Genomic DNA, 14,940 nt, shown 5'->3' on the forward strand with positions numbered 1-14,940 from the left:
CAACCCCACATGTCCTACCTCCTGTCTAATGCACAGTAACTGAGTGGAAAGGGCCCTCTCTTTGCCCTGAAGTTAACACTTTCTGAGCCTCTGAGGCTGATCATTAACCTTCTGGCTTCTGATCCTGCAGCCTGAAGGCAGATGTCTGGCCTGGGCTCCAGGGTCTCCACCTCCCCACAGCCTGCGGAATAGGAAGAATGGCTTTAGGTTTCCTTTCATAACCATCAGGCACGTGCCTTCTCCTTTAAAGGTCTTAGAGGCTTTGTTTTTGTTATCAGGGAGTGGACACTCCAACAGTCATGTGGCCACCTTGTGGGAGGCAGGAGAATGGGATGGAGGGAATACAGCCCCAGAGTCAGCCAGGCCAACTCAAACACTTAGTGACACAGGTCATGTTGCCATGGTAACCCCTGGGGACTTCTCCATCCTCTCCTTCTTTCTTCCTCAATTTCTATTTGTCCAAATGATGCCGAGGGGATCCCATCTCATTCAGACACAGACCCTCAGAAGGGTCCTTGGATACAGTAAGTACTCAGTGAGCTTGGTTCTTCTACAGACACATCAAGCAAAACAGAAGAGAACAGGTTCAGCTGAGGTTGAAAGGATGAAGGGGTAGTGTCAGCTGTCTGATGTCACCCCAGGGTGACCATGAGGCCATCCTCTCAGAACCCTACAACATGGGAGGGAACAGTTTGAAAGCCAGGAAGACAGAATGATAGGGTGAGTTCAGCAGCCCTTGTTTGTAACCTGAGTCTGGCCCACCTTGTCTGAGTTGACCTGCCAACTATAGAAGAGCTCTTACGATTTTTAAATAGTTCAAAACAGCCAGAGCTTGGGAGGCGGCTCGGTCAGCAAGACGCTTGTTGTACAAGCATGGGGAGTCTCAGTTTCATCCCAAGTACCCAATAAAAGCCAAGTGCAGGAGCTGGAGGGATGGCTCCGTGGTTAGAGCACTGGTTGCTCTCCTAGAGGACCTGGGTTCAGTTCTCAGAACCCACATGGCAGCTCACAACTGTCTGTAACTGCAGTTCCATGGGGTCTGACACACATGCAGCATGGCAAAACATCAAGGCACGTAAAATAAAAATAAATAAATCATTTTTAAAAAGCCAAGTGGAGTCTGTGTCTGTGATCCCAGAGCTGGGGAGGAGACAGCAGGATCCTGGCTGGGGCTGGCTGGCCGGCGGAGTCAGTGAGCTCCAGGTTCATTGAGAGACCCTGCTGCAAAAGATATGTTACATGTTCACCTTCCCAAACATATGCAAACACAGAAATGCACAGGATCCACAGAAGAACTTTTGGGGATGACACAGTTGTAGGAAACCTTACCTTTGGTTCCCATGCTCGATGTTTTCTTGGCATGTAGCCAGCCGTCGGCACCCTGCCGCCTTCTTCAAAGGCAGAGTTGGGAAGTTGCGACAGAGTGGCCCACAAAGTCTAAAATGTTTACTGTCTGGTTATTTACAGGGAACAACTGCCAACCCAATTACCTGGCACATGTCCTTGATTACCTGGAAGACTGTGTCCTGTGACAATACCTCTCTGCTGTTTCATCAATGGTAACACTTCTAGATGTTTCACTCCATCTTTCCAAACCCATCTGTGAAGTACTCCTGAACCACTTTGAATTTCAGTGACATGCATGATGAGTGTATACCCACACTTGCCAGACATGGACAGTCTGTAGATGGTATATGGATCAATGTGCAATTTGTGTATACATGTACATATGCAATGTACATGTGTGTGTGCAGTATACATGTGTGTGCATGTATGCTTGTATATACAGTGTATATGTGTGTGCATGTATGTGCATGTGTACATGTTTGTGCATGTCTGCACATATGTGATGTGTGCATGTGTATGCAGTATACATGCTGTGCATATGCACATGTATATGCAGGTGTGTAAGTATACATATATGCAAGTATATGCAGTGTACATGTGTATATGCAGGGATGTACATGTATACATGTGTGTGCATGCATATATGTGTGCAATCATGTCTGTGCACATGAAAGCCAGAAGTGAACCTCAGGTATTCTTCAGGAGTCATTCTTTTTTATTTTTTGGACGTACATAGTGACAACTGGCCTGGAATTCCTTATATACACTAGGTTGAATTTGAACTCACAGAGATGCACTTGCCTCTGCCATTTGAGTCTTGGGGTCAAAGGCATGCCTGGCATCATGGGTTGTTTTGGGGAGAGGACAAGAACACTGGCCTAGGACTCACCAATTTGGCTAGGTTGACTGGCCAGCAAGCTCCAAAGATCCACCTGTTCACATCCCCAGTGCTAGGATTATAAGCACCTGCCACTTCACCTAGCTTTTAAACATGGGCTCTGAGGATGAAACTCAGGTCTTTATACTTATAAGACAAGTCTGTTCTTGAATAATCGAGCTTATACACATTTTCAAAGAACACGGTTAGCATGGTTTCAAGGCTAATGCTGCATTTATTGGCCTGAATGACACCTCTGTGGGAGTGGTCAGCCATTTTTGTCAAAATGTGGCTTTTACCTCTCACCCCAGGTGGCGTCTCCCATTCTCACCACATGACTTGCCACGCCCACTCAACATGGGGTAGAGACAGGGAAGGTCGGAACCACAAGAGCCCCCATATTTTCACTAAATTCTCACGGACCAGACTTAGTCACCTGACCACTTAATATGCAAGGGACGGTGGGAAGCTCAGCGTCCTCAGCACAGGGTGTTGAGGCACACAGGCAGGGTCTGTGAGCAAGGCAGAAAGAATGCCAGAGGTCAGATGGCAATCCTGGCCCATGCGTGGATGGCGTTAGACCTCTTTTAAATGTATATGGATCTCAATAAAAAGTGGAACATTTTAAAGTAGAGGTGATGTCGCAGCCACTTTGTCACTATGGGGTGGGGGTGTGTGAATCACTGGGTTGCCAATGACAAGTCTCAAGATCCTTGTGCCTCCAAAGTGACCCCATGATGCCTTCCTCTGATTTCCTCATGTCTGAAGAAAATAACTTCCTACTTTTTAAGCCACTTGAAGGCAGACACACTCTCTATTGCTGCCGAGAGAATTCTCACTGATGTAGCCCATTTCTGGCCACACTGCCTGGCCAAAAAAATCAAAGTCAGGCCACCTTCTCTTGTGTGATCTAAGGCAGTGGCTTACATCTGAGCCCCACACAGTCATGTGAAAACATTTGCTAAGAGCCCAGTGTCAGAGGGTTGAGAGATCAGACCCCTCAGGTCAGCACAATCTGTGACAGAAGGTCTTCTTTCATTGATAGCACCCCTCATGCCAAGCCCTACTCAGAGACAGGATTTCTCTATGTAGCTCTGGATGACCTGGAACTCATTATGTAGACCAGGCTGGCCTGAAACTCACTGAGATCAGCCTGCCTCTGCTTCCTGAGTGCTGGGACCATAGACATGCACCACCCTACCTTCTGCATCCTTCCTCCCATCATGGAGAACACTGCAGTAACACCACAGACTCTCCTTACCAGTCTGCTGTGGAGTTCTTTGAGAATTTGCATCAGGGAAAGAAACTGCAAACACTCATGTAACTTGATTAAGTTCTTGCAAAATGCCCTTAAGAAGGACTAGCCTGGACTAAGATCTCTCCAGCAGTGCCTGAGAATTTGCCCAGCTCCTGGTTCTACCTGCACCGGGACTTGCCTGTCTGATGCTTGCAGACCTCACTGTTTTCTGGGGTGCTTCTCTGGAGCTCGGTTCAGATGCTTTCAAAGTTTTTAACCCATTGCTTAGCATACAATCAGTGTCAGGCTAAAATGTCCAGGGATCCATGGCTTGGTGTATCCAATTCTAATTAACTCTCATCATTAAAACATTCAGCCCACAGCTCGAGTCAAGCACACGTGTGTGCCCTTGGCCTCCCCCAGTGGCCTGTGGGCCTCTGATGCCCATCCCCCAGCAGCCGTGTGGGCCCTGGTGTCCATCAGACTCACCTGTGCTCTCATCGCCTTCCCGGGGAAGGTCCTTCTGAGCTTCACGCTGGCCAAAGAGGCTTTTGAGGATGGCACTGGCGATGGGCAGCATCATTGCGGTGGAGGCCGTGTTGCTCAGCCACATAGACAAGAATGATGTGGTCACCATCATCCCCAGGATGAGCCTGAGAGGCAGAAAGAGTTAGGGCTGGATCTAGAACTCAGGGTCCATGGCGGTCTATGGTCTAGTCCCTGGGGAGTCTAAGCGTTGGTTTTACAGGAGGGCAGTGGGGACCAGAGAAGAGCCCAGTGTCAGAGGGTAAAGAGATCAGACCCCTCGGGTAAGTGCAATCTGTGACAGGAATTCTTCTTACATTGATAGTGCCCCTCATACCAAGCCCTACTCTGAGACAGGATTTCTCTATGTGGCTCTGGATGACCTGGAACTCACTATGTAGCAAACATAGAAGCAACTGCCTAGACTTGTCTTGTTTGATTTGGTGTGTGTGTGCAACGGGGCTCCATAGGTTCTCTCCTTTCACCTCTGGGCGGAGTGCAGGGATCTAAGTCAGGTCACTGAGCTGGAGCAGCAAGTGCCTTTGCCCACTGAACCATCCTGGCTGCCCCCGGCTTGTTTTAGATCCAAGGACAACTTGGCATATGGTGCTTAAAGAACTCAACTGTTCAAGTCAGTCCAAGCCTAGCGCTTCCCTGCTTTGTCCCCAGATCCTCAATGGAATCCATTCCAGAATGAAGCGACCTGGCACTAGAATCTGCCACCTTGCCCCTCCGCCTTCTGCTCCCATGCCTGCCAGCTCCTACTGCTCACAAGCCTGGGCTTCTTGGCAGCACAAAGCCAACCTGGATGCTTCCATTCCAGTCTTTGTCCGGTCCACCCCCACCAGCACGGTCTACGTGTCATGGGGTTGCCATGTGGAGATCAGTTAACTGCACAGTGTTAGGTGGGAGGTAAATGGAGGTTTCACCATAGATTAAGCCAAGGACCCCAGCTCTTGCCAGGCTCCCTATGACTACAATGGCTTCTGGATTCCTCATCCATTTCTGTCTCCTCTGAAACCTGTCTCTTCCTCACTCCCTTGCTGCATCTTCCGGGGGCCTTTCTTGGCCTTTCTTTCCCTTCTGCTCAGCTAAGCCCAGAGGCTCCCTTCTCCAGGAAGTCCCCCTCCCTCTCCTCTGGGACTTTATACTCAGGGGTTCAAGTACACTTGGCATTAAACAAGCTTGTATCTGAGACTATCCTACAGGTCTTCTAATGGGGATGAATGGTTCAGTAGCATGAACAGTGTCACTGAAACACCTTGTCAGGAGCACTTTCCCATTATACTGTAAGACAGTGGTTCTCAACCCTCCTAAAGCTGTGACCCCTTAATACAGTTCCTCATGCTGTGGTGACCCCCAACCATAATAGTATTTCATGGCTACTCATAGCGGTAATTTTGCTGATGTTGGAAATCACAATGCAAACATCTGCATTTTCTGATGGTCTTGGGCGACCGTGAAAGGGTCATCCAACTCCCAAAGGGGTCAGGACCCACAGGTTGAGAACTACTACTGTAAAAGCTTTGGAACCTTGAGATGTCAGGGACAATTATACCTGACACTGAATGATAGTTGTTGTTAGGTCTGCCATGGTAGCACACCACGGTGATGTGTTTCCAGAAGTTAGTGTGCAATGCCCTGGCACACATGTGTGCTAAAGGGATTGTTTGGATAACTGCACTTTGCTGTTGCTGGTGTTATTTTTATTTCATCTATCTATCTATCTATCTCTCTATCTATCCATCTATCTATCTATATCTATCTAACTATCTATTCAGTGTGCAGTGTGTGCGTGTGTGTGTGTGTGTGTGTGTGTGTGTGTGTGTGTGTGTGTAAAATAACATGGCATATGTTGGTTGTCAGAGGAAGGACAACCTTTGGAGTTGGTTTTCTCCTACCACCATGTGTGTCTCAGAGATTAAGTTCCTGTCTCCCCCCCCCCCCAAGCCACTCCTGTTGAGGTTTGGTCTTTCACTATGTATTGCAATATTAATACTGACCCTAAGGTTGCCCCTAAGGAAGAAAGAATCTGCACATAGACCAAGTGATGCTATGTGACCTTGCCCCCCAAGCTATCCCGAATTGGTGAACAAAGTACCCCAGGCTTGGCATTGGAGGAGAACCATGAGGAGAGGGAGAAGGAAGACCCCATGGGTTAGGTGAGTCATGAAAATACGGCCATGAGGGCTGGCCAATTGGAGTTAGGAGTAGCTCAGATGGAATATGGCAAGTTATAATTCAGGGTTATTAATTGAGGAAATAGACTTTAATAGCTTAGAGGGTAGATATCTGGCCAGCTCTAGTGCCGATTAAGGCTTATTTTTAATAATAAAAGTTGTGTGTCTTTTATCCATGAACTGAATGATCAAAGGCTGGGTAGAAGTTCCTGGTTGAGATGAAATATTATGAGAACACACACTTATCCTTCACGCTGGCAGCTGTCAAGAATGGTAGCTAGCAGCCGGCTTTATCACTCGAGTCTGTGTGATCCTTTGAACTTGCCCAGTTAATCCACAAGGACTTCATGAGACCTGGCTACACGGCTGACAGAGGCAGGTGCTGCCATTTTCTGAAGCAGAGGATCTTGACCTCAGCCCAAGAAGCCTGGTGACACAAGGCTGAAGGGCCAGCCGCCCAACTCTGTCTCCAGTGACTCTTGCTTTATTGCTTTTTTTTGAGCCAGGGTCTCACTGTGTAGCTCTGGCTGTCCTGGAACTCACTATATAGACTAAGCTGGCCTCAAACTCATAGAGACCTGCCCTCTTCTACATCTTGAATTCTGGGATTGAAGGTGTGTACCCCCATGGCTGGCTTTGGAGGACTTTGAAGCATAGTGAAGACAACTGTCACCAAATCAGCTCTACACTGTATGTATGAGGAATGCATCAAGTTGTCAAGAAACTAGGAAGCCAAACATGTGGGAAATGACAGTTTCTTGGTTCAATGGCAGAAAAGGAAGAGCTTTGCCTTCCACCCACCCCAGGTTTCCCTGTGGCCTAGTCTTACCTTGCAGGCTGGACCCCAACCAGCATGAGGACCTTGAGGGCAATTCTCCGGTGCAAGTTCCATTCCTCTATGGCGCTGGCCATGATCAGGCCGCTGAGGAAGAGGAAGTTGGTGTCGAGGAAGTACTGGGGGCAGACCTTGCTGGAGGGCAGAATTCCCATGAAGGGGAAGAGGATGATGGGCAGTAGAGCCGTCACTGACAGGGGCAGGGCCTCCGTGCACCAGTACACCGCCATAAGCAGAATGACATATAGGCATCTGCCTTCCTGTGTGTGAAGCAGGGGATGAACACTCAGTCAGTGGCTTGTGCACCAGCAATGGGGGTGGGGTGGGGGGAACCAAGGCTCATGCTCAGGGAAGCAGTGAACAGCATCGTCTTGCTCAGCTATAAAATGAGGAAGCTCTCTGCGCTGCAGACACTGTTGGAGATATATCAAAACACTTCCCCCTCACACCGTCATCTCTGTGGGAAACCCTGGGGATGAGAATGTTAACAGTCGACTTCTAGAGAATTCTAAAAAGTTCTGGGAAGGCAGGGGGGAGTGAAACAAAAGAAAGCAATCAAGAGTACTTAGAAGGTTCCTCCATGGATATCCGAAGCATGATCCTGGTGGGAAACCTGGAGGTGGTGTTAAAGATGTGTCCAACCTTTTGACCTTAAGAAAGATGCCATCTACAGAGCTGGTCCTTGAAAGTTACATAGTCCAGTTACAAGAAAGAAAGAAAGAAAGAAAGAAAGAAAGAAAGAAAGAAAGAAAGAAAGAGGGAAGGAAGAAAGAGGAAAGGGAGGAAAGGAAGGAAGGAAGGAAGGAAGGAAGGAAGGAAGGAAGGAAGGAAGGAAGGAAAGCAGGCAGGCAGCCAGGCAAGCAAGCCAGCATCTTCTAATGGTTTTAGTAAGTTTAGAAAATCACATAGAGATGAGTTGATGGTGGTCTTCAACAGTTCTATGCTGAGGAACATGTCTTGAGGTGCTATCTGAAATGTAGGACATCCTGGATATTTCACATCTGACCCCTCATTATCCCTGGCTGAGGACTGTTCCTGAGAGCATCAGCTCCCAGCATTCCCAGGTTCCCCAGCGGCAGACTGAGCGTGCCCCTCCAGCCAGACAAGCTCACCATGGAGACAGGCAGATGTCATTGGTGTGAATGGAATTGGTCAGCACCGATGGCAACTGCCACTCCTACAGGACACTCTCGATAAGAAATGGAACAAGAGAGCCAACACTCACTGTTCCCTGCCGTTTGCCCCATTCTGTGCATCACCTGACAAGACTGTCGGTTTGGGAAAGGTGAGTCCAGAACTGTCTGAGTGTAACATCGGTGACTCTGGGATCCCCTTGGACCATCTTACATCTTTGCATTTGGAAAAAAAAAAAGCCATGTGTATAAAATCGTTCACTTTTATTTTGGGTCCAATGTAAGACATTCAGACTGCTAGACTGTACTGGTCCCTTCAACATGCTGTCTGTGTTGGTGCCTTGCTACCCCTGGATCCACAGCTTTCACTTCTCCAGGAGAGAACATCTAGCCTGGCTCATCCCCAGGGAAGTAAGGTTTAAAGCAGGATTGAATCTGATGAACTGTGGGGATGTGCGGGTGGGGACTGAGTGTGAAAAGGGCAGATGCTAGCATCTGTGTGTCACCCCCTGTCCCTTGTTGGTAAGCAGTCTCTATGGATGTGGTGGTAAGAGGTGGGCTCCTTAGAAATGGGACTCATACCCCTGTGAGAGGCCTCGGGGTCCTTCCGCTCTGTGGGGACTCTGAAGAGCATCTTTCTTAGGTTGAGTGCTGCCTTCACTGGGCTTCTAATGAGCCAACATCTCCATCTTAGACATTTGCTGGCCTCCTTACCAGAAGCATGGAGGTTCTCAGCCTTCAGGGCTGTGAGCACTAAACCTGTATTGTTTACAAACTACCCAGACTAAGGTATTTTGTTACAGATACTCCCCCTGTATCATCATCATTGGCATCATCGTTCTGGCTCAGACATGAACGCTCAGCTTCTGGCTCTAGATGTACAGTTGGCCAAGACTTCCAGGGAAACAGCATTCTGGAATCAGTTCCCACTAGGAAATTTGGTGGTCTTTCTAACAAGATGAAGGTGGCATGTTGAACGCCATCTCCCAAGCTTCCTAGTGAGATCCCATCATCCTTACCCTCACCTCTTCATCCTGGGTTACTGTCATGGCTTCATTTCAGATCCTGTCTCTGGGCCCTTTGAAGGATGACCTATTCAGAGGATGTCTCCTGCTTTCCAGGAGAGGGTGGCAGCTTTCTGAACTGAGGCTCAGAGGTCTATAGCAAAGGGAAGGAGAGTGGATACCTTCTGCCTGTGCTGGGAGCTTCTTTTGTGTGTGTGACTCAAAAAGAAGTTGTGCTCTCCAGCTGGACCCAGAGCCTGCCTAAGGCAGACCCAGCTAATGAGGGCTAGCATTGTCTACCCAGCATCCATCTGCTGCGTTCTGAGGCAGGCAGATGGGAACATGTGTTGTTCTGTTGTGGTCTGGTTTTTGGTTTTGTGAAGTACCAGGGATAGAACCTATAGCTTTGCACATGCTGGACCATCCTCGAACTCTGAGCTGTATCTCCAGCTATATTCTTGCTTCGTAGATTTTAAGCCAGAATTTCACTAGTTGCCTGTGTTGGCCTTGGACATATGTCATAGCCTAGACTGGCCTTGAACTTCTAATCCTTCTCTCTCAGCCTCCCAAGTATCTAGGGTTACAGGTATGAGTCACCATTTCTGGTAGGAAATATGTATTTCTTTTTAAAGTGTGTGTGTGTGTGTGTGTGTGTGTGTGTGTGTGTGTGTGTGTGTGTGTGTGTTGGTGTGTAGAGGCCAATGTCAAGAATTAGCCTTAGAAATGTGGTCTACCTCCTCTGAACCAGGGTTTCTCATGGGCTGGAGCTCATTGGTTAGGCTAAATTGGCTGGCTAGTGTACTCTGAGGCCTTCCTCTCTTTCCTCTTCAGTGCTTGGGTTATGAGCAGAAGCCTCCAGGCCAGCTTTTTGAGTGTATTCTGAAGATTGTACTCATGTATGCAGGGCAAGTAGTTCCCGAGCTGGGCTATCTGTATCCCCAGCCACAGTTCTTGAGTAGACATGTTAATGTGCTTCAGAATGAAAGGAGATGTCATACCACACTCAGAACATATGTGGTGTGTTCTGCATAGGCAGGACCACTGTGAAGGAAACTTGCCAGAGGCTGATCAGGTTTTTTGTAATCTCTCTCAGACGCCCAGGCACATCATCTAGGGTCATGTAAGATATTCCCAAGGAAGATCCCAAGGCCAGGGACATTTCAAACAACTGTTCTCTTTGGTATCCACTAAAGCTCCATGACAGATGCATTAGACAGGTTACAGAATCGTATCTGCATTTGATTAATGCAGGTTTTCAAGATGCAGTCATCCCCAGTACTCCCTAAATATGCTCAGCTGGTACTCCATGGAAATGACTAGAAAATCAGCCTGACTGCATGGAATCTGAGAAGATTCCAGCATTCAACGAGAGGGCCTTAAGCTGTCTCCCAAGGTAGGACCACAATTCCATGAGAAGAGGATCCCTGTCTGTTGTGTCTCATTCTCTTCTGTGTTCCAGAACTTAACATGGTCTTCAACATACTTAAGGCTTGTGTCTGCAGTGGAGAATGGGTAAATAAACACATGAAAGATAGGTTGACAGATGAATGGGTGGATAGATATATGCATATATGTATGTATGTATGTATGTATGTATGTGTGTATGTATGTGTGTATATGTATGTATGTATGTGTGTGTATGTATGTGTAGATGAATGGATGGATGGACAGATGGATGGTTGAGTGGGTGGATGAAAAGATAAATGGATGACTGGGTAAATGAATGGATGGATGAGTGGGTGGTGAATAGAATTGTTGATGGATGAGTAGACAGATGGAGGAATCAGTGGGTGAATAGGTGAGAGGATGGGTGTGTACGTAAGAGACAGATGGATGGTTGAATGGGGGTGGGTGGAAGATGAGTGTGGGTACCCTTGACTAGGCCCTAGGCTGGAGCTTCAGGATACAGAGGCAGGAAAGTAAATATTTTCCATAGCTGCAGTAGGGCAGGTGGCTGCAGTCATGGCTGTAGACTCCCAGCCACAGCACAAAACAGCGTACTCAGTGGTAGGTGTGGCCCTAGCTCCTGTTTCAGATTCCAGAGGAATAATTAGCTACAAGCCAAACAGGGAAAGCTGGACGACCTTTCAGGAGGAGCTCTCAGCTCCACTTCAGAAAACGCACACTTCCACGGAGTCCGAAGGTCAGGCCCTCTCCGCTGTCCTGCAGCCTTTGGGTATTTGTTTCTCATGGGACACTCAGATCCCAGAGGAGACTTGTGGGGCCATAGAGGAATCTTGCAAATCAGATCCTCTGACTAATCGGAAGTTAGTGTGTTTGGAGCGGTGCGTACATATCAAAACCCAGCCTAAAACTCAGGCAACAACGTGGTTTCCTGGCCAGTCTGAAACTCATCATACAAAAACCTAGAGGAGGCTTCACAGGGACTAGAGTGTCAAAGGGGTGACAAAGAAAAACTGAACCACTTTGTGCCAACAACTTAAGGGAAACAAATATCCTGAAAATGTAACTCACTCAGTCTAAGAATAGAGGTAGAAAAATGAAATATTCCAGTATCTCCTTAAGAAGTCGAGCCACTCATTAGGCCTCCTTCCCCTTTCCTCTTCCCCCTACCCTGCTGGTTTCAGCCTTTACTCTGCTGAACAGAAGTGGAGTTGGCAGGGTTTGTGCCTTGCACACCACTTTTTTGAGAATAGACAAGGAGAGCCACTTCCTGTTTCAGTCTATGGGATCAGTATAACCCAGGGCTGCCTTGACAAGGGCATTACAAGAAAAAAGTAGACTGGAATACTTGTGAGACAGGATGAGTGAAATTACCTGCAAACGTCCATCTGAGAGCCCCAGGTCCTGTCTCCTTCTGTATCTTGACTCATGTTCTGGGTAGATGTGTCATGGCAGTAACAATGACACCTAGAGACATTTCCAGAATATTCCCTAAGTCCCAGGCCTCTCACACACATGGCCTCAATTAATGTCCCCCAACAACTTCTATGGGGCCGCTATTCCCTCCCGACTCTCTTCAGAGGGGATTACAGAAAGCCATCAATTTCAGTCATGCCTAGCAAGCCAAGGCCTGCCACAGCTCCTGGGCTGCGGAGTCTGCTCAGGAGTCTTGATTTCTATATCCTCCCTACAGACTCCATCTGTACGGATCTCCTTCCTGGAGGCATTGACCCTGACAGGAAGCTGGGATGGCGGCAGGCCTTGGGTAGCACACAGGTCAGGAACATGTTTCATTATATTTCTGGTTAGCATCTGGAACGCTGCTGGTGACCCCAAATATCTTCCCTTCCCTAGATGAGTATCCTAGGTACCAACCGTGCCATATCTCCTCCCAAGCGAGCTGGGTCTCCGGGAGGGAAGTGATTCAGAGCCAAGCTCTTGAACACTTAATGACAGCAGGATTAGTCGGTAGGAGGCACATGGGTATGAGTTAACAAAATAAAGTCTTTTCTACTGTGGTCACCTCGCTGGAACAGTCAGAGATCAGCCACAGAAAGGGACGGAGTAGACAAGATGCCACCTTTGATGATGAAAGCCAAGAGCAAAGTTCACCCCCAGGTATGAAGACGAAGCCGCCACGGTGGGATTAGGACTTAGCACTGGGAGGACCCTTGTGTTGGTAGATGCATCCTCAGGGCAGCTCAGTACCTTGGTTTCTGGGAAGTGACACCATCTTTACTGTTCATGCAACCTAGGGGAGGGAGTGTCCTGAGCTACGTGACAGTACAGAGTCCAGGACCCTTGACAGGAAACAGGCTGTCTGTGGCAGGTGCAGGGCAATGATGTTCGTGATCAGCACTGAGACTGAAGGCTCAGTGTTCTGGTGGCCACTGACTTAAGCTGTTTTGAAGTTTGGGAATAAAATATAGGGTTTTAAATCACTATGTATCCTCTGACTCAGTATCTCAAGTCACCTCAGAATACTGGGATGACAGGACTATGCTACCACACCCAGACTGGAATGCACTCTGACTAAAAGAGACATAAAAGCACAAACCTAGCCCAAGCAGGTGACATTCTTCACACTGGAAGGGTACTGTCCCCACACTTTCCTCCAGGACTTGGTTCTAAAAGCATGGCCCGAAGGGTATGGTGAGCAGCCAGGCAGCACCTGCACAATGCTCCCAGGAGAAGTAAGAGAGAACGGAATGGACAAGAGAGTAATAAACCCAGGAAGAATCGTGCTACGGAGCAGGAGCCGTAGAGCAAATGCTTCTCTGTGAAAGGTTAGTGCAGAGGTGATGGCGTCTCTGAAATCATCTCCAAGTAAGAAACAGAAGCCCCAGACAAGGTGCCACATGCTCAGAATCCCAGTGCTGGGCAAGCTGAGGCAGGAGGCTTAGTATTAGGTCAGTCTGGACTATGCTGCAAGCTCCAGGCCAGCCTGGTGAGAACTCGTCTCAAAAATAAGTAAATAAAATGATAAAACATAAATGAACAAACGGGTCTAAAAGTTGACACGCAGTAGAGGGTGGTGGAATCTGGGGCTCAGGCAGCAGGTGGCCACATAAAGCCTTTTAGAGAGAGGGAGCGAGAGGAGTATTGAAAACAGACCAAAGGACTGTTCAACAAAAGGAGAATTGGACATGACGAATGGTACACACCTGTAATCCCAGCACCTGAGAGGCAGAGGCAGGAGGATCACTGTAAGTTCAAGTCCAGCCTGGACTACATAGATAAATTTGCATGTATACACCCCCCACTAGCAAGTACTTACGTCATGTATCTACATGTACACCCATATGTGGGCACACACACATGTACACATGTGCACATGGGCACACACACACGCCCATGCATGGGCACGAATGCTCATGTTAGCTGTGGAGATTTAGGGGAACAGGGAATGAATAAGGAAGGTTTTTCTGTGTGTTCATCCCTGCGATGGTTCTCCATGAATGACACATTTCCATGTGCATTCTCAGGCTTATATCCCCAAAGGCTCCTATGGAAGGCAGACTTCTAAGAATCATGATTCCCAGTTTTCAGAGAAACAAACTGAGGCTCAGGGTGTTCTGGGGAATTCCATCACACCCTGCCCCAGGCCTCCAGACCGTGGACAGCAATTCTACCCTCAGTAACTTTCCACAGCAATGGAATCCTTTAGTGCCTTCCTCTGGTGAGCAGCGAGCACTTGAAACGTGGCTAGAGCCACCGAGAAACTAGAATTCTAAATCTTCCTTCTTTAAGTAAGCTTGTGACATGAGGCTCTGGTATTTGGATGGCATGCAGTAGAGACTTCTTTTTTTCTTCCTATGCTAATGACCACTTCCCACCTCGACTACTTCCTGGGTCCCATCCGTATCAACTTCTTCCTGGCCCTGGTGGGGCACCTTTCTCACTGTGGCACCTGGCCTCTCAGACTGCCATCTTCTCCAGGCCTCGTTCTCAGGGTCCACCATCAGTGTTTTTTTTTTTTTTTTTCATTTTGTTTTGTTTTGTCTTGTCTTATCTTTTTTTCCTCCCCAAGTCATCTGGTCCTTCAGCAAACTCAGGAGGCAGAGCCTCTGGGCAGAACCAAAGCAGGAAGGCAAAGGAGTTACACAGAGTGACCCAGAAAGGAAGCTAGGGAGATCTGGTGCTTTCTCAAGGACCTCTGAGAAAATACAAAGGGACCATGAAGGAAGCCAGCACTTTCCAGATCTGGCTGACAGATGGTGGTGTGGCCATGTGGCTCACCTGAGCTCATGAATCAATGTGCCCAGGGGCAGAAGTGGAATAGATTTTCTGTGAGATTCAGTGGAGTTGTGGCCCTTGTGACTTCTGTTCCTTGGTCCCACTATTTCACGGGTGGACACAGGGACACAGAACCACAGAGCCCTTTGTGCTCTCCATGGT

The 14,940-nt window shown here is 48.1% G+C and overlaps 1 protein-coding gene across 1 annotated transcript in view; it reads right to left on the reverse strand.

The window, feature by feature from the left end:
* Window positions 1–14,940, reverse strand: part of Slc13a3 (solute carrier family 13 member 3) — a 67,216-nt gene that overhangs the window by 35,973 nt on the left and 16,303 nt on the right. The window contains exons 2-3 of the mRNA XM_034496813.2: window positions 6,996–7,261; window positions 3,951–4,114 (exon numbers count right to left, since the gene is read on the reverse strand). Coding sequence (XP_034352704.1) covers window positions 3,951–4,114; window positions 6,996–7,261 — 430 coding nt within the window. The remainder of the gene's footprint in view (window positions 1–3,950; window positions 4,115–6,995; window positions 7,262–14,940) is intronic.

This window comes from Arvicanthis niloticus, chromosome 2, assembly GCF_011762505.2.
Source record: "Arvicanthis niloticus isolate mArvNil1 chromosome 2, mArvNil1.pat.X, whole genome shotgun sequence".
Lineage (NCBI taxonomy): Eukaryota > Metazoa > Chordata > Mammalia > Rodentia > Muridae > Arvicanthis > Arvicanthis niloticus.